At 46.4% G+C, this 21,277-nt stretch overlaps 1 protein-coding gene and 1 long non-coding RNA gene across 2 annotated transcripts; one reads left to right on the top strand and one right to left on the bottom strand.

Moving 5' to 3' along the window:
* The first annotated feature begins 466 nt into the window (after positions 1-466).
* LOC142397391 (uncharacterized) lies at positions 467-4,650 on the top strand. Its single transcript, XR_012772699.1, has 3 exons — positions 467-521; positions 2,577-2,870; positions 2,986-4,650. It is a non-coding gene; the product is annotated as an uncharacterized LOC142397391 (long non-coding RNA).
* A 9,947-nt stretch (positions 4,651-14,597) lies between these two features.
* LOC142397191 (uncharacterized) lies at positions 14,598-18,049 on the bottom strand. Its single transcript, XM_075480534.1, has 3 exons — positions 17,723-18,049; positions 17,402-17,665; positions 14,598-17,006 (listed from the first exon to the last, which is right to left on the bottom strand). Exons 1-3 carry the CDS (start codon positions 18,047-18,049, stop codon positions 14,598-14,600), a joined length of 3,000 nt encoding a protein of 999 aa, XP_075336649.1.
* Between the last annotated feature and the right edge of the window lie 3,228 nt (positions 18,050-21,277).

The raw sequence follows: 21,277 nt of genomic DNA, 5'->3' as shown, positions 1-21,277 counted from the left end.
AGAACAAAAGGTCAGCGTCTACCAAAATAAAACAGGAAATATGTGACATGAACAAAAGAAAACCAGAACAAAGAAAAACTCCCCCACAGATCCTGAAATGAGGCAGTTGTCTTCTAGGAACATTATGATGATGTTCAGTACTGTAATCTTTCAAGAAACCTTGTTTTCCCATTGTGGTAATAGGCACATAGCCTAGATGCTAATTACCTTTTACTCTTTGAACTAACTGCAGAGATAAATTTGTGTCAAGCTGCTCTTTATTTCAACTTCTGAGACAGTGGGGTTACATGGCACTGAAAGGATAAGATAATTGGCTAAATTACAATAAGAATGAGTTGAGCAAGGGTAATTATCCTTGGATATATGGCGGTGAATGAATGAGGCACAAAGCAAGTCATACTCCGATACGATAGGTGGCGCTGTACCCATTTCAACTATTGCTAATAGAGCCACTTCCTGTTGACCCCTTCAACAGTAAACTCAGGCATTCGAGAAAATGGCGAATGAAGAGCAAGATGAAGGTATGTCCCTCTATATTTCATTTGTGATGAGCTGCTTATTGCACAAACGCGATGCACAACGGAGCATTCTCCATCGCAGTGTTTTTCTTTCTGACGGCGACTACAACAGTAATATCGTCTCTTCCGACTTCCGATTCCCGACCCCGGGAAAAAATCTCGAGCATGCACAGAACGCAAAGTCTAATTCACCACGTGATTCACCCGTCTACAAGCACGTTTATTTTTACTTTCAACCGAGTAATCTCGGGGTCTTAATCCGAATGCGAGTACAGTGAACCCTCGCTATAACGCGGTTCATCTTTTACGGTCTCGCTGCTTCACGGATTTGCATCGTGCATTGTGTTCTGCATTCTGATTGGCTAAACAGTCTCTCCGCTTCTACTTTACCTGTGTGTCAATAACGTTGCGGTTTAAAATATACACGTACACGTTCATTACAGTTCTCAAACATAATCGATGGTGGCATGTCGGTATATATAAATCTTTTTGCCCAGAAGAAAAAAGAGCGACAACAACTACCGATAACTAAGCTCTTCTCTCGAAAAAACACACCTGCACCGCGGGCTTTAGAAGAAAAAAACGCTACAGAGCGGAGTCAGGATGCAGCAGCTCAGTCAGAAGAGCAGTGAAATACACGTGAGTCACTATTTGTCCCACTGTACTGTACTTTGTATTTTTTTTCAAAATCATTTTTCATTTTCTCCCGTTCTAATCCAATGACTCGGGTCGCGGTGGGGCGGTGCTGATCTCCGCAATTTGAAGCCTTCAGTTCATATTGATGATGAAAATGATTATTTTACAGTTGGCTACAGTAGTTATTTGTAAAAAAAAATAAAAAAAATAAACAGTACTTTTATTTGTTAAACAAATGCTTGGGCCTGTAAAACGGTTTTGTTCTTTGGTTTCAATGCATTATGCAGTATTTCATTGTATAATAATTGAAAAAAAAAAGGTTTCTACTTCACGGATTTCGCCTATCACGGGTTCTTTTTGGAACGTAACCCCCGCGAAAAACGAGGGTTCACTGTAACTCGATTCGACCCAATTTCTTGTCAGATTAAGGTGTCTACATGCACTTAATATCTTATTGTAATGCCATGTAACCCCACTGACTAAACACAATGATAAACAATTGGATTACAGTTGATCTGGAGCATGGGCCCATCTGGACATCTCATTGATGATTATGAGTGACAGCCCGGTTGTGTCCTTCTTGAATGGGAAGGCTCAGCCAGGATGAACTTTTGCATGGATCCTTGCATAAAAAAAATCTTTCATTTGACTAAAGTTTAAAAATCCATCAAATTAACTATTACTTGTGACTCAGCAAAGTCATGCAATCAATTCTAATTACTTGTCCGTTCCCTCAGCCACGTATCAGAGGGTTTCAAGTAACTTAGATGCTTACATTGTCCAAAAAGTGTGGAGTTGAATAGGTTCTACCCTCTTTCTATGTTATACTAATTGTTCTGGTTCCTTGTGCCATCACTAAAAGTCTCATAAAGTTATCTTTTATACACATCCCATAAAAGGTTCTACTTGTGCTTTATGATAAAGAGAATTTACTTTGCATCTTCCCTTCTAACCATGGGTTGAATTTGCCATACCAAGCACAAAGGGGGAAACATCTTATCTATCAATATTTCAATACTAGGTTCTTAATGTACAAAACTAAATTGACAGGAATGCTATTATACATTAATCAAAGGAAATAAAGGACCAAGTAGTGACAATAACTGACATTGCAGAACAATAATAGGCTTATTGTATCGTTATTTCTTATAATCATGCACATTATTCCATCCCACTGCATTAAATAATGTGCCTGATTATAAGACAGTGGATGTTTACTCCAGAATGCTTACAGATATAGAAAAAAGAAAGCATTGTATGTACTGTATATGAGTTCTTGACAGCATCCAGACATAGTATGAACTGCTTGGAGTGCCTTGCTCAATCAAAAGAACTAAAAAAAGGCCTCCATGAATACTGTGATGAAAAATGCATCATTTACACCCACAGAGTGTCTTCTCTCTTGTCTCTATGCTTGTGCAGTTTTCTGACATGATGCCACCTCCTTTGGGAGATGAGAAACTGAAAATACCTCGACCTCCTTGTGTCAAACCCCTGCTGCATCCCAGGGTGGAGCTCTCTGGTGGCCCAGCTGACAGTGACAAACTGACAATGGCTGAATGCTCCACTTCACATCTCTAACCTTTTTCTGAAAATGCACCTTTTTCTTGTTGAGGCAGACACAGAGAGGACAAGGTTGGATGAGAAAAATAACTTATAATCCCCCAGTGTCTTTGCACATAAGAACACATCTGTTAATATGAGGGCATGTCACAGGTGAGTTTACAGAACTGTTATCAAGGACAGATGCCTGATCACCTTTATATTTATTAATTGATATATTCATTATATACTTTACTTCCATACTTTACTTCCATTATATACTTTACAGGACTTTACTTCCTGCTCTCGGTGAAGGAGGACGCATTTTCTCTCTGCTCCCAACCCTCCCTTTTTTCCCCTGCTTCTTTTTGTCTTTTTGGAGCATCTCTTTACATATCAGACGAATTCAAGTATGATGGATCTGGTCAGCTGGTCTCTCAACGCTATTGATCAAATTTTCTCTAATGCAAAGTTGGGGAAAGGAGAACCCTCATGCCCCGACGGGACATTCTTCGCTGGATACTCAATGGACTCCTGGGGGAAATGGAGAATTCTGTGTCTAGCGATGCTGTACGCCGAGGACGTCGAAGATGTCTATATATTTGGATTTATGATACTCGGGTTCCTGCTATTTGGAGTTGGAGGATACCTGGTATTTCACGAAATTAAGAGAACGTGGAAAGCGTTCGAGGGGGTCACAAGAGCAATCAACGCTCAGACAGAGATGCTACGTGAGCTGAATCGGAAGCTGGATGCGCGCGCGCAGGCCGGCTGAGATTCCTGGACTCAGAAGAGAAATGGATTAAAACTGGGAGTAAAGTTGATTGATTACTTGGACCGGGCGGAAATGGTCTACATTCCACAATTCGGCTGATCGGATTTCGCCATGAGACGCACCAGCAGAAACTTAAAGATAGACGGCAAAATCAGTAGTCTGTCTGAACCAAAAACAAAAATTGTTATTTCAATCTGGCGCCCCAGGACTGGCCTTGGACTGGCCTGACAAAATCGTTCTCCAAGTTTGTTATGTAAACATGTGCCACCCCCCCTTCCTGAGACTCCTGTGGAAACTCTTTGGACTGGCTGACATACTCACATCACTGTCAAGGACAAATGCCTGATAAAAGTTTAGCACAGACTTACGTGCACACACCCACCCACACACACACACACAAACACACATGCTCACTGAATAACACACGCAACTCCTACACCACACCTCCTTCACTGTTTCCCAATTCCTTCTTTGTGCTGATCTCTCTCCTCCTCTCCCCAATGTGTTATTTCCTCTCTCATTCTACCCCTATCTCATTAACGCTTCACTAAGAGGAAAACTTAGTTGTATTCAAATGGTTTATCTTATTAATGAAACCTTAGTCATATTCAAATGGTTTATTAAGACCTATTATCACTGTATAAACCTTAATATTTCCTCTCAGATGAAAGTTTTTTACCCAAGTCCCCTTTAATTTAATTTATGGACCATCGAACGGCTTCTTAAATGCTCCCTCTTAGAGGAAAGCTTATCCATGTTTCTGATCTTATTAATGCTTAAAGCTTCACTAGGAGGCGAACTTAGTCATATTCATATATTGAAGATCTGTTATCATTTATTATACCAACCGTTCTGTTATTAGCTATATTTTTAAATGCTTCGTCTTAGAGGAAAGTTTATCCATGTTTGTTAGCTTTTGTTAGTTTACTCAAATTACCTGCTCTGTATTTCTGTTGTATTTTTTATGTCTTTATGTAAAGCACATTGAGTTGCCTGTGGTACTAAATGCGCTATATAAATAAAGATTGATTGATTGATTATCACCAGGATCTACTGCGCTATGCTGTAACAAATTACACACTGAGACTTTAAATGAAAATGTATAATGGAGTCACCTTTTTCTTTATTTATTGATTTATTTATTATCACCAGGATCTACTGCTCTATGCTGTACCAAATCACATGCTGACACTTTAACTGAAAATGTATAATTGAGTTTGAAGGACACAGTTGCTATAAATCTTTTTCAGTGTGCTAGTAGTATGGCTTTTGTTATGGTCATGTTGGTCAGTTCACTGCTTTAGTACAGCAGCCCAAAATATCTGATCAACTGCTGATCTGCATGCCATGGCAGTTAGCGCAGGCATTCATAGCACTGTTTGACTTTGGGGATGTCCTTACTTTTCATTTCCATCGCGATGAATTATTGCTTTGTAAATTTATCATTTAGCCTGTACATTAATCCACTAAGCTCTGTTTTATGACCAACTTAACAAACTAATGACAATACAAAAAAGGTATCATCTAATACTGCTCTCTTAAGTCTCTAAAACATGTTGATCTGAATCAAGATGCATCACTTTAAAATAAACCAAGTGAAATATCTTAGGTTTACATAATGTATATCACACTGGATAATAGTGTATTTATATAAGTATTCCGACCTAATTCTATGGGTCTGCTTGCAGTTTCAGAAACCTGCTGTGTGGATATTCGGTTTTTGAAATATGCTCTTTAATTTTTGTTATGGAGGTGCATGCTTAAGGTGCCATAGTTTCCACAATGAATCCCTCTTCTGGCTTGCAAATTTCAAAGGGCTTTTTAAACCCTGCATATTTTCTCAAGTTGACTCATTATATAGTTCCTTCATCTGACTTTGGGGATATAAGGTAGTTTTCTGAAACAATGCAGGTTAAAAAAGGTGTGAAATAATGAGACAAGACAGGCTGCTGTAACCACTTTACACATACAGTTTGACATAAATGCCTCATTGTAGAAGCTGGGGGCAAAATATGCACTAGTAGCTGTTTTGATCTTGAAAAATCAACTGCTCCGTATCATTTATTTATGAAAGTGACCTTTTTTTTCGTGATTTAAACGGCTCAAAGAAATAATACAAGGTTATTGGTGGAGCCCAAATATATGCTGAATTTATTCTAAACAGACAAAGGATAAAATGGGTAAATTTTCTGCCCATAATACAGACAAAATGTCTTGCAATGTAAAATATCACTCATATTCTAGGTTTAGTGGCACAATGGTTAAACTGTCAATGAGACACCAGTTACCAAAACCTGCAAAAAGATACACTGATACAGAAGCAGCTTAGTGTTATATTGACATTTGTATTTCATGTGGGTTTCTTGATGAGATAAAATAAATAGCTTGATTGTTTGAAGCATCTACCAATCAAAGACATTAACAAACTAATATGATGAACCAGGCAAAACCCCAAAGAGCACGGATTCATTGGAATAATTTATGTAGCTCAGGAAACTCCATAACTGAGTGAGTGAACCCAAAGGTATCTAAGTGGCTGCCATGTTAACAATCATTGTTAAGTATTTAGCAATTCCGGTTCCATTATCGATATCGCATATCGATTTGGTTCCTTTTCTATTCTCATCCAGGTATATAGTACAAATATAATACAATATATAACTCTATACATCTACCTCTGCCTCATATGTTGCAACTGGCCCTAGTATTGTCCTTTTTGGTGAAATATAACCAAACTTTGGAGCAGGGAACCGGTTACTTCGAGAACCGGTTCTCGATTCCCATCCCTAGTGGAGAAGTTGTCCACGGTGATGTTGCACCCTGTGTTTCTGAATGCAGTGCACAACTGCCGGATAATGTTTTCTTCCAGATTCTTTTGAATTTCTTCCCCTGGTTGCCTCCCCGTGTAATCTATTTGCATGGGGGACACGTGATGCAGGGACTGATACATCCCAGTTCATGTATCACATTCTTCAGTTATCAGATGTTGCTGTGTACAATAATCTTTCCATGTGACACTTGTGATATAGTCCACAAAATATATATTGCTATCAGTCACAGTTGATCAGTATCAAATGTTCCCATGAAATTCCATAGGAAATTAACACGATGTCAGTCTCAAATTTTTGAGAGTTACGGGACAGATACGTGAAAACAAAGAAGAGGGAGACTCGAAGTGGTGCTGCAGGAGGCTTCAGACCTTAACCTCTATTAAGTGAATTATCTTGGCTCACGAACTTCGTTGAAACACAGAGACACCGAAACAAATATGGTGAGTAAAAAGCTACTTTGTGCCCAAAAACAATCAATTGTTAGCTATATCAACGTTATCTGAATCGTATGTTAAGAACGTCGTCTTTTATGTTTGTTTAAATGTAGACTCTCCAGGAAGGGAAATTGAACAGCACCCAGCTTGATGCACCTGTGTTTCGTGATGTTTCGACACCACACAGAACTCCACCGAGACTGTCCCTGTGTGTGTCCCCCATCGCCTCTGCAAGTTCACCACTCTCCTTCCTGACACCTGAGGACTAGCCACCTGCGACGGCATCCACGTCGGCATGCCTTCCCGCACCCCCGGCACCTGCCACATCTTGCCTGTCCTTGCCCTCGCCACCTCGCAAGAAGAAAAGGAACACAGGTGACCCTGCTGCTGCTGTCGAACAAAGGCAGGAGCTTGTGGACATGTTCGGGCAGAACCTGAAGCAGTCAATGCATACGCCAATGCTGTCGTTCTTTTTGTCGATGGCAGACATCGCGACACATGAGTAAGTAAGTAATCTTTATTTGTACAGCGCCTTTCACAGACCAGGGTTACAAAGCGCTTTACAGGTACAATAGAAGAACACAGTTAAGAAGTACATAAAAGTACAATTTTAAAAAGGCCAAAGCAACTCAGTGACAGTCATAGCAGCCCCAAGACAATTAAGAAAAAACCTGAACAAATAAATAGGTCTTAAGTTACCTTTCGAAGGCGTCAACAGACTCCATCGAGCGCAGAGAGAGCGGAAGATCGTTCCAAAGCCTGGGAGCAACAGCCTGGAAGGATTGGTCTCCTCTGGTCCGGAAACGAGTGCGTGGCACCATCAGAAGATTCTGATCCACATACCTCAGATCCCGAGCTGGGGTGTAAGACTGGATCAGATCTCTGACGTGGTTCCTGCAGGCCACCACGACCAACTAAAACAGGGGTTGTTGGACTTTATATCCAGTTTCCATCCGAAAGATGTTTGACAGACGTGTTGATGGTTGTGTTATTTACAATGGTGCAATTATATGTAAATGAAGGATGTCGTTTGGAATTTGCTGTTGTTTCTTTCACTTTGAGTATTATGAAAATCGCTATATAATTATCATATAAGCATCAGCCATTATGTAAGTAGAGGTGAGAATGCTCAGGCATTTGGAGGGGAGATGGACATTATCATACCTATTGAAATTTCAACTTCTGCAGGCTCAGACATTATGTAAGTAGAGGTACCATGAAAATCAAACTACATGAAATTTTGACTTGATGAGGTCAAAGGAATAAAAGCAATGAAACATATTCATCTCTCAACGCCAGCCAGATTGCTCTGCAGGTATCGGAGACGATTTTAGAGACCGATGACACTCTTAATTTATAACTTGCAGCGACCGATGTCTGGCTGCTGCTGGATGCCAGGACCCTCAGTGTGACTGCAAGCAGTGTTGGTCAAGTTACTTTTAAAAAGTAATTAGTTATAGTTACTAGTTACTGCTCCCAAAAAGTAATTGAGTTAGTAACTCAGTTACCACATTGTCAAAGTAATTAGTTACTCAGCAAAGTAACTGTGGCGTTATTTTTTGTGATCTATAATGCTGTTATGTTCTATAACATCTTTAACATCAAATATGTTTATATTAACTGATTGAATTCATTCAAGGTAAACACAAGAAACTTGTGCTAAAAAGCTCAGTGAATATTTCCCTATACTCCCTATATAGAAGATATAAAAACACTACATACAGTAATTTAAAACATTCAGGATTTATTTGAACTCAATTGCAATTGCAGCCTGCCATTTGATTCATAGAAATAAATTAATAAATAAATTCTGACCCGAAAAATCGAGTGTTGTTTGTTTTTGAGTGGCTCCGTCTATTCGCTGGGGCTCACGCTAGCTGCATTTGGGCTTGGGGTTGGGTTAGCAGCTGCAGAAGCAACAAGTGCTTCATATTCACATGGGATGATGTAAGGTGCTTCATAAGATTTGAGTTACTTGAGGCAGACGTGGATAAAGTTTTTTTCCCTGGGCATAGCGTGCATGTTACATACACATTCTTGCCTTTTATCTCCACGAGTGAGAAGTAGTAATTCCAGTTAGAGAACGCTACCTTTGAATTCCCCTGGCTCGTCGCCATTGTCGCTGTCTCATGTGTGTTTAGTCGTAGTGAGACAGCGTGAGTAGGTCATCCACCCACACAGCCAATCATCATCGCATTTTCAACGGTGTCATCATCCCCACCCCTGCTCTCCCCAGGCAGCATGCAGCTGATGTGTAGCCGAAAGCCCACAACCAAATTGTAGTAACGCGCCACTTTACTCAGTAACGATAACGGCGTTGTAACGATGGGGAAAGTAATTAATTCGATTACTCCGTTACTGGAAAAATAACGCCGTTATACTTAAACACCGTTACTCCCAACACTGACTGCAAGTCTCTCTTCCAAACTAACAGGGTTTCGATGATTTCTTTTTTGACGAATATAGGGCTTGACACGATGGAGCAACTCATCAAACCGGTGTACAGACATCCTGAAGTAAACAAAGTGTTTCTCTTAATCTTTCAAACGCATTGGTTTAACAAGGACAGTGAATACACCCAGTTCACGTCAGTCCTGATGCAGAGAGCAAACATCCCATCTTCTCTTTTGTCTTCTTTTCGCCGGCAAGGTTCTAAGCATTTCATCTTCCAGATACTGAAGCAGTATCATTGATGACAGTGTTCCTGCTCTTGACAGTGGCATTGTTTACTTCTCGACTTTTGTTGTTGTAGAGTAGTAACCTTCCGTAGCAGCTACATGGCACTTACATGGCACTGTAAAAATTGGATTAAGGGCTAAATTACAGAGAGTTATTAAGTTTGTGTATACACCTTAATCTGACAAGAAATTGAATCGATCGGGTTACTCGCGATCCTATTAAGACCCCGAGATAACTCGGTTGAAAGTCACACTAAATGTGCTTGTAGACGGTGAAGCACGTAGTGAATTGGACTTTGCGTTCTGTGCATGCTCGAGATTTTTTCCCGGGATCATGAACCAGAAGTCAAACCGGAATGAACTATCAAACCGGAAGCTATCCAGGCTGCATGTGAGGCCCTGAACGTCACTGTATACCAGTCAGTGGCAAGGATTGGTGTGGGCGTCCCGGTTAACAGGGTCTCATCATTCTACACCTGTTTCAATGGACTTTGGGGCCGAATTTTAGTGATTCAGTTGTTTTATTTAATTGATTTACTGTTTAATTGATTCATTGTTTGGTTCTGTTTGTTTTCTTTTGAGGATCAAATCCCATTAATTCTTTTATTTTGTCCCTTCAGGTGCTGAGAGCTGAAGGTGGTGGTCCTGGTGTCCCTGGTGGCGGTTCCCTTTCTGTGTGTGTGTGTGCGTGTGTATATTGATTTGTTGTGGTTGTGATTGGCACAAGTGGTCCGGGTGCTCCTTCCCTGGAATTCCTCTCACTCAGTATTGACCTCCCCTCATCACCACCGGTAGGCCTCAGCCCTGATGCTGCTCCCCCTCCTGGTATGGATGGTTTGGTGTTTTAAGGAAATTAGTATTTTCTAAATAAAATTGTGTATTTTGAAACAGAACCACGTCTCCATGCCACATTAATGACGGTCCTGGCTGCCTTATAGCTAACTGTTCAATCTATTTCCTTGAGTGTAAGTTCCGAGGTGGCATTGTCGGACAATATTACTTAGCATTCCCTCTATAAATATTTCTTTTAGTTCTGCTTCCTCCTCATTGCTCACACCGCCACACCTGCAGTTAGCGCCCACTCCACTCTCTCTCCCTCCCCCTCCCCCTTCCTACAGCCCCTCATCCTCCAGTGATGGCCCCCCGCATACCTCCTCCCCTGGCTCCAAGGCTGATGACACTCTCCAACACAACACCTCCACCCTCCCCCACCGGTCACCTCCGTCACCGCTGATCATGTCAGGAGGCAGCTTACGAGACTCCACTCTTGCAAGTCTGCAGGCCCTGACGGTGTGAGCCCCAGGGTTCTCAAAGCCTGTGCCCCCCAGCTTTGTGGAGTGCTACACCACATCTTCAAAGGTCTTCAAAGGGTCCCCATGCTGTGGAAGACGTCATGCATCGTTACTGTACAGAAGGTGCCGCGCCCCAGCGGATCCAAGGACTACAGACCCGTGGCACTGACGTCACACAGCATGAAGACCCTGGAGAGACTCATCCTGCATCAGCTCCGACCCACGGTTCAACCACTACTAGGCCCCCTCCAGTTTGCCTACCAGCCCCAACTAGGAGTTGATGATGCCATCATCTACTTGCTCAATCGTGTCTATGCTCACCTGGACAAGCCAGCGAGGACTGTGAGAGTCATGTTTTTTTACTTCTCCAGTGCATTCAACTCTATCAGGCCGGCTCTACTGGGTGAGAAACTGACAGTGATGCGGATTACCTGACTGGCAGACCACAGTATGTGCACCTGCAGCACTGTAGGTCAGACAGTAATCAGCAACATTGGGGCACCGCAGGGGACTGTCCTATCTCCCTTCCTCTTCACCCTGTATACCACAGACTTCAGCTACTGCACAGAGACCTGCCATCTTCAGAAGTTTTCTGATGACTCTGCAGTAGTGGAATGTATCAGCAAGGGTGAGGGGACCGAGTACAGGGGTGCGGTGGACAATTTTGTCATATGGTGTGAGCAGAACCATCTGCAGCTCAATGTGGCAAAGACTTAGGAACTGGTGGTGGACCTGAGGAGGACCAGGGCTCCAGTGACCCCTGTCTCTATCTGCAGGGTCAACATGGACCCTATGGAGGAATATAAGTACCTAAACTTGACAATAAACTGGGCTGGACTAAAACACTGACGCCCTCTACAGGAAGGGCCAGAGCCGTCTCTATTTTCTGAGGCGGTTGAGGTCCTTCAACATTTGCCGGACAATGCTGCGGATGTTTTATGAGTCTGTGGTGGCCAGTGACATCCTCCATGCTGTTATGTGCTGGAGCAACAGACTGAGGGTGAAGGACGCCAACAGACTTAATAAGCTCATTTGCAAAGCCAGCCACGTTGTGGGAGAGGAGCTGGACTCTCTGACTGTAGTGTCGGAGAGAAGGATGTTATCCAGAATAAGATCCATACTGGACAACTCCTCAAATACTCTCCATTACGTGCTGGCCAGCCAAAGAAGCACCTTTAGTAATAGACTTATTACACCACACTGCACCACGCTGCACCACAGGAAATCATTCTTGCCAGTAACCATCATATATAACTCCTCACTTCATGTACAATAATCTAGCTCACCTGACATTTAAGGTCGTCCTAGCTCCTTACTCACTTATTTGTTTCCTAAATTGTCTTTGTTTTCTAAATTGTTTTCCCATTTGTCTAGGTACCTAACTTACCACACTTACTCTAGCACTAGTTATGCTCTTAGCTGTTTGGTTTTGGAAGGAAATGCACTTTTGATTTCTTGTGACCTGAAGTTCTTTTGCCTACCGATGTTGAACACACTTATTGTAAGTCGCTTTGGATAAAAGCGTCTGCAAAATAACCGTAATGTAATTTAATTTAATTTAATTTTATATCTTATTTTATTCTATGCTTGTATTTTAGTTTTTACATTGTTTTACATAATCATAAAATATAAATAGATAAAATGGTGCAGATAAGGAGGGGTAGCCTAGCAAGCCAGACCCGTACAGCAAATAGCTGTACAGGGTCTGGCCCCGGAGCAAATTCCATTTGCGGCCGCTAGGGGCGTCTAGATTTCTAGGCCAAAGGAGGGGCCTTTCGCCCTATGAAACTAACCCATATGAACACTCCAATTATACCTACATACAATTGACTGAAAAAACAAGAAAAATACAAAGAGAATTAAGTAAAGATGACAGGAAACAGACATAGTCAAAGTAGAATTACAGGGAGGAAGTAGAGACAAATGCAGCACACCAGTAGAGTGAGAGGAAGAGAAGACAGAACTGAGCCCCTTGCATTTGTGGGGGGAACATCCATAATGTACCTGTGAAAATGAGATTGCTTCCTCCCACTAGCCATACAGCAAACATAATATCGTGTTTAATTTACATGCCTGTGATCTTGAGGCATCTCTTGCTACTCTACAACACAATGGGTACAGCTTTATGTTTACATTTCTGTGATACGTCTCAGCATAAAAAACAGCAACCTTTTGTCATTCTGAATTATTGAAAAAGTTTTTAATACAAACCTTATGATCCACTGTATCTCCTTTTATTTTCTCTCATAAATGGCTATTTTAGTATCCTATGAGAACAGAAGAGCTATGACAGGATGTACCTAGTGGAATTCTGTGGTAACTGTCAGTAAATAATGAAAAGGTAGTAAGATACTCTAAAAGTAATACTCAGGTTTGAATAGCTAAGTGGCATTGACAGTGATTGATTAACTATTAAAATGGTAAATAGCCTGAAAGTATTAGTAGAGTGGAAACCAAAATGTGCCTCTGCAACTGCTAGAAGTACAAACTTACCGAAAGTTACGTATGTAACTACGGTTCTATGAATCCTGGATGACCGCCAGAGGCGGTGCTTTCAAGCACTGGATGATACATCTTGCGCATGCGCAGGTCGAGTGTTTATACCAACAACGTCACTCGTGACCCCCTGCTGACCCCGGAGAGCCTATATACTTCCGGCAATATCAGCAGGTCAGTCCTTACAGAATCTTCTCGCGAGTATACGAGGATTCTGAGTGACAGAACGCTCTGGCGGTCATCCAGGATTCATAGAACCGTAGTTACATACGTAACTTTCGTTCTATTTCATCCTTACTGACCGCCAGAGGCGGTGCTTTCAAGCACTGGATGACTAATACCAGAAAAGTCACGAGGAATCCAGCACCTACTCACTTTATTGAGAGGAAGCAGCAGAGTCGGGCAGCAGGACCACAGCCAACGGGTTGGGAGTGGCAACATTCACCCGATAGAACCTGGAGAAGGTACTCGGTGACGCCCATGACGCTGCCTCACAGATGTCTTCCAGGGGAACGCCCCGTAGGGCTGCCCATGAGGTCGAGACAGCTCTGGTGGAGTGGCAGCTCACCCCAGCTGGCTGGGGGCGCCCACTTCCCTCATATGCCTGGGTGATGGCGTCCACCACCCAGTGAGACAGTCGCTGTTTAGAGAGCGCACAGCCTCTCCGAGGGCCACCGTAGCAGAGGAAGAGCTGGTCCGACTGCCTGATACCGGCAGTCGCGGCCACGTAGGCTCTCAGAGCCCGCACAGGGCACAGTAGGCGTAACCTGTCCTCCCCCTCCGGGGGAACAAACTGTGCCAGGTGGATAGGTCTGTTGAGGTTAGATGAAGACAGCACCTTCGGGAGAAAAGCGGGGTTCAGCCATAGGGAAACCCCTGAGCCATCCGAGTTCCACCTCATGCAGGAGTCGCTCACCGACAGAGCATGCAGCTCCCCGACGCGCTTCGCTGACGTGATAGCGAGTAGAAAGGCGGTCTTAGCGGAGACCCACCTCAGCCCTGCCTGAGCAAGGGGTTCAAAGGGAGGCGCGCACAGGGCGCCGAGCACCAGGTGCAGATCCCATGGCGGGGTGCGCCGCACTCGTGGGGGGCGCAGCCGCCGCACACCTTTCAGGAAAAGGGACACCAACCTGTGGCTTCCCACCGTGCCGTTATCCACTCGAGCATGCCGAGAGGAAATGGCCGCCACATACACCCTCAGGGTAGCGGGGGACCGGCCGTCATCCAGGAGTGACTGGAGGAACTCCAGAATCCTAGGGACAGGACAGTGCACAGGGTCCTCACCCCTGTCCAAGCACCATGTAGTGAACAGCCGCCACCTTTGTTCATAAAGCGCCCGGGTAGAAGGCGCCCTCGCGTTTAGGATGGTATGGCAGACCTCGCCAGAGCACTCAGTCAGCATCGGGTCGGGCCCTGCAGTGGCCAGACCCACAGCTGCAGGCGAGACGGGTCGGGATGCCAGATCCGACCCTGCCACTGAGACAGGAGATCCCTCCTGTCGGGGAGGTGCCACGGGGAACCGCTGCAGAGCCTGTGCAGCAGTGGAAACCACGTCCTCCCTGGCCAAAAGGGGGCTACCAACAGCAGCCTGTGGCCCTGCTGGAGGACCCTCTGTAGCGTAGGGACTATCAGAGGGATCGGCGGGAAAGCATAGAGGAGAACCTCTGGCCAGTCGTGGGCCAGAGCATCCTGTCCCAGGGGACTGCTCTCCTCTGTCAGGGAGAACCAGAGGGGGCAATGGGTCGACTCTTCTGAGGCAAAGAGGTCCACGTTTGCTCTGCCGAAGGTGGCCCAGATATTGAGCACCACCTCCGGATGGAGCTGCCAATCCCCCGGCGGAGGCTTGCCACGGGAGAGCAAGTCCGCCGTCTGGTTGCGTTCCCCGGGCAAATACATTGCCCTTAGGCTGGCTAAGCGTGGTGCTGCCCACAGCAGGAGGTCCCGGGATGCCTGCAGTAGCAGTGCAGACCTGGTGCCACCTTGGTGGTTTATGTGGGAGACGGCCGAAACATTGTCCGACCGCACTAGTACATGTCGGCCCCTCAAGAAAGGGAGGAAAGCCTGCAACGCTCTGTGTACAGCCCGCAGCTCTAGTGCGTTGATGTTCTGTGAGCGGTCCCGCGCCGGCCACAGCCCCTGAGCTGTCCGGTTCTGCCACACGGCGCCCCACCCCGAGAGGGAGGCGTCCGTCGTGACTGCCTCGCGACGGGATGCAATGGAGCCCATGGGCATGCCCTGGAGGAGAAACGAGCGCTTCTTCCACGGGGCCAGGGCAAGAAGGCAACGGTGGGACACCGCGAGCCTCCTGTGCCGGTGTCTCTTGGCGTCTAGGTGAAAGCTGTGCAACCACCTCTGGAGGGGACGCAGCGACAGCAATCCTAAGGGGACCACAGCAGCCGCAGCTGTCAGTTTCCCCAGGACGCGTAGGAACTCCACGTAGTGGAACCGCCTGCCTTCCCGAAACGGGAGGAGGTGGCGGAGGATGTCGTCCACCCGCCGCGGCGACGGGCAGGCCATCATGGTGACCGCATCGAGGGTCACCCCAAGAAAAACTGTGCTCTGTGATGGGACAAGGCCACTCTTTGTAAAATTCACCCTGAGGCCCAAACGGGCCAAATGGGAAAGAAGACACGTCGTGTCGAGGGCCGCCTGAGACTGGGACGGCGCACAGACGAGCCAGTCGTCCAGATACGGCAAGATCTTCATGCCCCGCGACTGTAGGCGCGAGAGGGCTGCCGTCACACACCTGGTGAACACCCGTGGGGAGAGGGAGAGACCAAACGGGAGCACCCTGAACTGGAAATGACGCCCCTGAAAGGCGAATCGCAGAAATTGCCGATGGTGTGGCGCCACAGGAACGTGAAAGTAGGCATCCTCCAGGTCTATGGAGGTAAACCACTCCCCTCTGGAGACCGTGCGCAGAACCTCTGCAGTGGTCAACATATGGAATCTCAAGACCCTCAGGAACCTGTTGAGGTTCCTGAGGTCGAGGATAGGTCGGAATCCGCCATCTTTCTTTGCTACCAGAAAGTAAGTCGAGTAGAACCCCCCGGGGTGCACCTGGGGGTCTACCGGTTCGATGGCACCCTTGCCCAGGAGGACGTACAGCCCCTGGGCGAGGGCTCGGGCTTTCGCCGGGTCGCGGATGACAGTCATCCTGACTGGATGGATCGGGGGCCGACGTCGGAACTGAAGTTCGTACCCGTGGGTCAAGGTGGAAAGAACCCACGGGTCCCTGGTGGAAGCAGCCCAGTAGCTGAGCTGCTGCTGGGAAAAAACGCCGACGGTCGGCCCCGTGGCCTCAGCGTCGAGCCCCCCGACCTCTAGAGGCTCCAGGGGCACGACGGTCGGTACGTGAGACTGAGGTCGCCCAGGGGGCAGCCGCTCAGGTGCCCGAAAGGGATGCGCCTGCCGCTGAGCAGGCTGTGGGCGTGAGTACTGGGGCCGAAGGAGGCCCCTGGCCCGTGAGTGGGTGCCGCGCTGCGGGGCAGCTGGACGACCCCTAGGGTTGCCAGGCGGCGGCGCGCTTCTGTGAAGCTCAGACAGCTGCTGTCGGGTCTTCCCAGCTTGGACCGTGCGCTCGAGGGCTTCCAGAGCCGCGGAACCAAACAGCTCCCCCGGTTCCACCGGAACACTGCGGAGGGTTCTCCTGCAGGCCTCCGAGAGAGGGGACTGCGCCAACCAAACCTGGCGGCGAGCCTGTACGAGAGTAGCCATTACTCGTCCCAACTCCCTGGACATCAGTGCAAAGGCCTGTAGAGAGGCGTCAGTAATACCGTGGACAGAAGTGTCCAGCTCAGTCTCCTGCAGGGATGGGATGATGACAGGGCGAGCAGCAGGTGGGACATGGAATTACCCATGCGAGCCATACGTGCTGCCGCCTCATAGGCCTTCGACAGCAATTCATCCGTAACCCGGCACTGGGGGCGAGGACACCTCGCCTCCTGTCTCAGAGCCTCATTGGGTGAGACGATCAGGGCGGCTATAGTGGGCTCAACCGCTGGCATGCGGTCCAGGCCGAACTTGGAGGCGTCCTGCATGGCTGCCAGGGTCCGAGCATCAGCTGTCGGACGGGCAGGGGCCCTAGGGTCCCTCCAGAACTTCTGTAATTCCCTCAGATACTCTTCCGATGGAGGTACAGTTAGTTCAGCGGGGGTTGAGGAGCGCCTGAAAAAGGCACTGGCTGAAGCTGGCTGAGCCTGCGGCAAGTCCAGCTGTAGCCTGGCTAGAGCCGTACGGATGGCGGCTCCCACAGAGCCGTCCTCACTACCACCCGCAGAGCCACGGGCTGAAGAAAGGGAGCCCGCTGCAGAAGGACGGGAGGCTTCGTCTCCCAGGAGCACGTCCGAAGCGTAGTCCTGAAACATAGTAGCCGAAGCTGCTATGGAAAACGCATCCTCCTCCGGCCCGAAGGAGGCCGCTGGAGGAACAAGGGCACCTGGCTGGGTTGCTCCAGCCCCAGGCTGGAGAGCCAGGAGGAGGGACTTCATGCTGTCAAGCTCCGCTGTCAGCTGATCCACTCTAGAAGCAAGCCCGGACCCCTTGGCCCTCTTCCCAGAGGTGGGGCCTGCAGTCTCAGCAGGCCGACGCCGTGGTCGGCTAGACCAAGACGGGGCCAGCCGCTGGTCAGGGGTCAACTGAGGAGACAAGGGAGGGCCCAACAAGCGCTCTACCTCGGCCAGCCTTGCAGCCCTGACAGCATGAGGCAAAATGCCACAATTCATGCAGGACTCGTCTGAGAGACCCTGCCTCAGATGTCCGAGGCCGAGGCACGAAGGACACAGATCATGGCCATCCTCAAGCTGTAGAGGAGCCATACAGGCCGAGCAGGAGTGGTTGTGATCCATGTCGGGACCACCTCTAGCTCTATATATATATACACAGACACAGTGTATTTGACGATAGTACGTATTTATGAATTCTTATTCATATATGTCTTCTACTTAGTTATAGATGAATGCTGGGAGAGGGAGCCGAAAACGGTGCCTTCGCCAACAAACAACTATAGGCCCCTTGGAGAGGGGCAAGTGAAGGTTTTTTTTTTTTTTTTTTCAAAAGAAAATTCTTTACTTATAGATTTTTCATACAAAAGAAAATCCTTTACTAATAGATGAATGCTGGGAGAGGGAGCCGTAAACGGTGCCTTCGCCAACAAACAACTATAGGCCCCGTGGAGAGGGGCAAGTTATGATTTTTTATTTATTTTTTTTTTTTCAAAGAAAATTCTTTACTTATAGATTTTCATACAAAAGAAAATCCTGTACTCATAGATGAATGCTGGGAGAGGGAGCCGTAAACGGTGCCTTCGCCAACAATCAACTATAGGCCCCTTGGAGAGGGGCAAGTGAAGGTTTTTTTTTTTTTTTTACAAAAGAAAATTCTTTACTTGTAGATTTTCATACAAAAGAAAATCCTGTACTCATAGATGAATGCTGGGAGAGGGAGCCGTAAACGGTGCCTTCGCCAACAATCAACTATAGGCCGCCTGTTCTGGGAGCGGGGGGCGCACACGCCGCCGTGCACCAGGAGAGGGGCAATAGCTGTAATTATACACTGTCTATAGTCGGATGCCGGGAGCGGGAGCCGCACACGGTGCCTTCACTGACAACCACTATAGGCCACCTGTGCTGGGAGCGGGGGGCGCACACGCCGCCTTACACCAGGAGAGGGGCTATTGCTGTATTCATACACTGACTATAGTTGGATGCCGGGAGCGGGAGCCGCACACGGTGCCTTCACTGACAACCACTATAGGCCACCTGTGCTGGGAGCGGGGGGCGCACACGCCGCCTTACACCAGGAGAGGGGCTATTGCTGTATTCATACACTGACTATAGTTGGATGCCGGGAGCGGGAGCCGCACACGGTGCCTTCACTGACAACCACTATAGGCCACCTGTGCTGGGAGCGGGGGGCGCAAACGCCGCCATACACCAGGAGAGGGGCTAGTGCAAGTTCTATTTTAGCTATAGATGGATGCTGGGAGGGGAAGCCGCAGACGGAGCCTTCACCGACAACCACTATAGGCCACCTGTGCTGGGAGCGGGGGCGCACGCGCCGCCGTCGCCAGGAGAGGGGCTAGTGCAAGTTCTATTTTAGCTATAGATGGATGCTGGGAGGGGAAGCCGCAGACGGAGCCTTCACCGACAACCACTATAGGCCACCTGTGCTGGGAGCGGGGGGCGCAAACGCCGCCTTACACCAGGAGAGGGGCAGAACAATAGCAGCAACAAAATCAAAGAACCGGCACAACCGAGTTGGCTGCTTAACATAGGCAGGTTACAGATGCCGGGAGAGGGCTAGCAATGTAGCCTTCACCAACAATGCAACTATAAACAGACTGTTACTCATGTGCAGCGCACAGCACCGGGAGAAGGAGCGAGCACGCTACCTAGACCGGCGCTTGTAACAGCTGGGAGTAAACTTCATCAGCCGAGGGAAAGAAAAACGGTTACATACCTCTCGGCAGTTCGTTGCGGTCTCTCAAGGGCGAGCAGCTCGCAGCCTCGACGGGACGTCGCGAGACCACCAGCAGCGAACGATGAAGTAAAAATTGGTTTTAGAATTCGTCTCATATGCAGACGCAGTAACTTACCTTGCGCAGCGAGAAGATGAAAAAGGACTGACCTGCTGATATTGCCGGAAGTATATAGGCTCTCCGGGGTCAGCAGGGGGTCACGAGTGACGTTGTTGGTATAAACACTCGACCTGCGCATGCGCAAGATGTATCATCCAGTGCTTGAAAGCACCGCCTCTGGCGGTCAGTAAGGATGAAATAGAACTACACTTCTTCATTTAAACACCATCACAGTTAATTTTTGAGCAATCCCAAATGCACTGCCCTGCAGCTGGAAATACTTATTAGAACACTTGTGTTTTGACCTACTGATCATCCCATTAAATACCCCTCCACAAAAGTGCTATTTACTTCTCTTTTAGTAATGCTTGCTGAAAACTACAGAGCCCAGCAGTTTCAAGAAATGACTTAGCCTTAAGCTATAGCCAAAAATCATACGTGTTTCTTTGTACAACTGAGCAGTTTTTAAATATTTATGTCTACAGTAGGGTTTAGGATTAGACTCCTGCACACACAGGGTATTAATGTCAGAAAGTACTGAGACCTGCAGACACATTGCTGGCATTGGTTTTTATGCACTTGTTGAAAAAATATTCATATAGCACAATATTAGCCTTTAAAGCTGTATTTGTATTGTGGACATACTGTCAATAAATGAAAAAAATAACATACTGTATTGTGTCATTTTACTATATATTCAGACATTTTTTTTTCTACTGAGGAGCATTATGAGATCTGCCTATACCTTACAACGTATTGCTCTATTTTGTGGGTGTATAGGCTCTTCAGTACATGGCCGTTTTCTTTTTCAATTATTTTTGCTAGATAGAAACATTTGCTGGATACTAGATAGATACTAATGTTAACATTGTTAAGTATGTTTTTCTTTTATTTCCTGGACAACAGAGTGGTTTTACAAAATAAAAATAAAGCTGTATTTATTTTTCTACAATGAGTTTAACACCCTCACACTTAATTGTTCTTCCATCTGCAGTGTTATAGATGATGCATGACTGCATGTATCACATGATCAGTAAACTGCTGGAGATAAAATAATGAGTCATTTGAAAATGTATCACAAAAACAGTTTGTGCTACCTCAAGCAGAAAATGTCAGCCAGCAGCTCGATATACTCGAAATCACTATTCAAAAATCCTATATGAAGTGTTTTAATTTGACTGTAAAAAGATCAATCGGAAAGTAACAAAGAGTTGCTGGACATTCACATGATTAGAGATAAAAAAAAAAAAGGTTTGGCAAAAACAAGGAGATGAAATGGAGGAGAAGGAATGGGTTGACATAAAGTAGATGATTAAAGGAAGATCGAAATCAATCAGGCAAAAACACTTTTGGCAGATACACAAACATGATACTACAGGCAGTCTTAAATTAACAGAAAAAATAGTTTTTCTTTCTTCTGAACTGTAACAGATTGACTTAAGACCACCAGGCTGCACTGTTGCACTTCAATTCTATTTACTGAGAACCTTATATGAGG

This window comes from Odontesthes bonariensis, chromosome 13 (assembly GCF_027942865.1).
Source record: "Odontesthes bonariensis isolate fOdoBon6 chromosome 13, fOdoBon6.hap1, whole genome shotgun sequence".
Classification (NCBI taxonomy): Eukaryota; Metazoa; Chordata; class Actinopteri; order Atheriniformes; family Atherinopsidae; genus Odontesthes; species Odontesthes bonariensis.
The sequence above is the reverse complement of the archived record's forward strand: the minus strand, read 5'-3'. Positions and strand labels throughout refer to the sequence as shown.

What these genes read in the sequence shown, in the direction of transcription:
- LOC142397191 (XM_075480534.1), bottom strand. Translation starts at nt 18,049, where the DNA reads ATGGATCACAACCACTCCTGCTCGGCCTGTATGGCTCCTCTACAGCTT. An exon ending in GGTCCGGGCTTGCTTCTAGA is followed by an intron (nt 17,666 to 17,722) that starts GTGGATCAGCTG and finishes CTGGCTCTCCAG; the next exon opens with CCTGGGGCTGGAGCAACCCA. An exon ending in TACAGCTGGACTTGCCGCAG is followed by an intron (nt 17,007 to 17,401) that starts GCTCAGCCAGCT and finishes CCATCCCTGCAG; the next exon opens with GAGACTGAGCTGGACACTTC.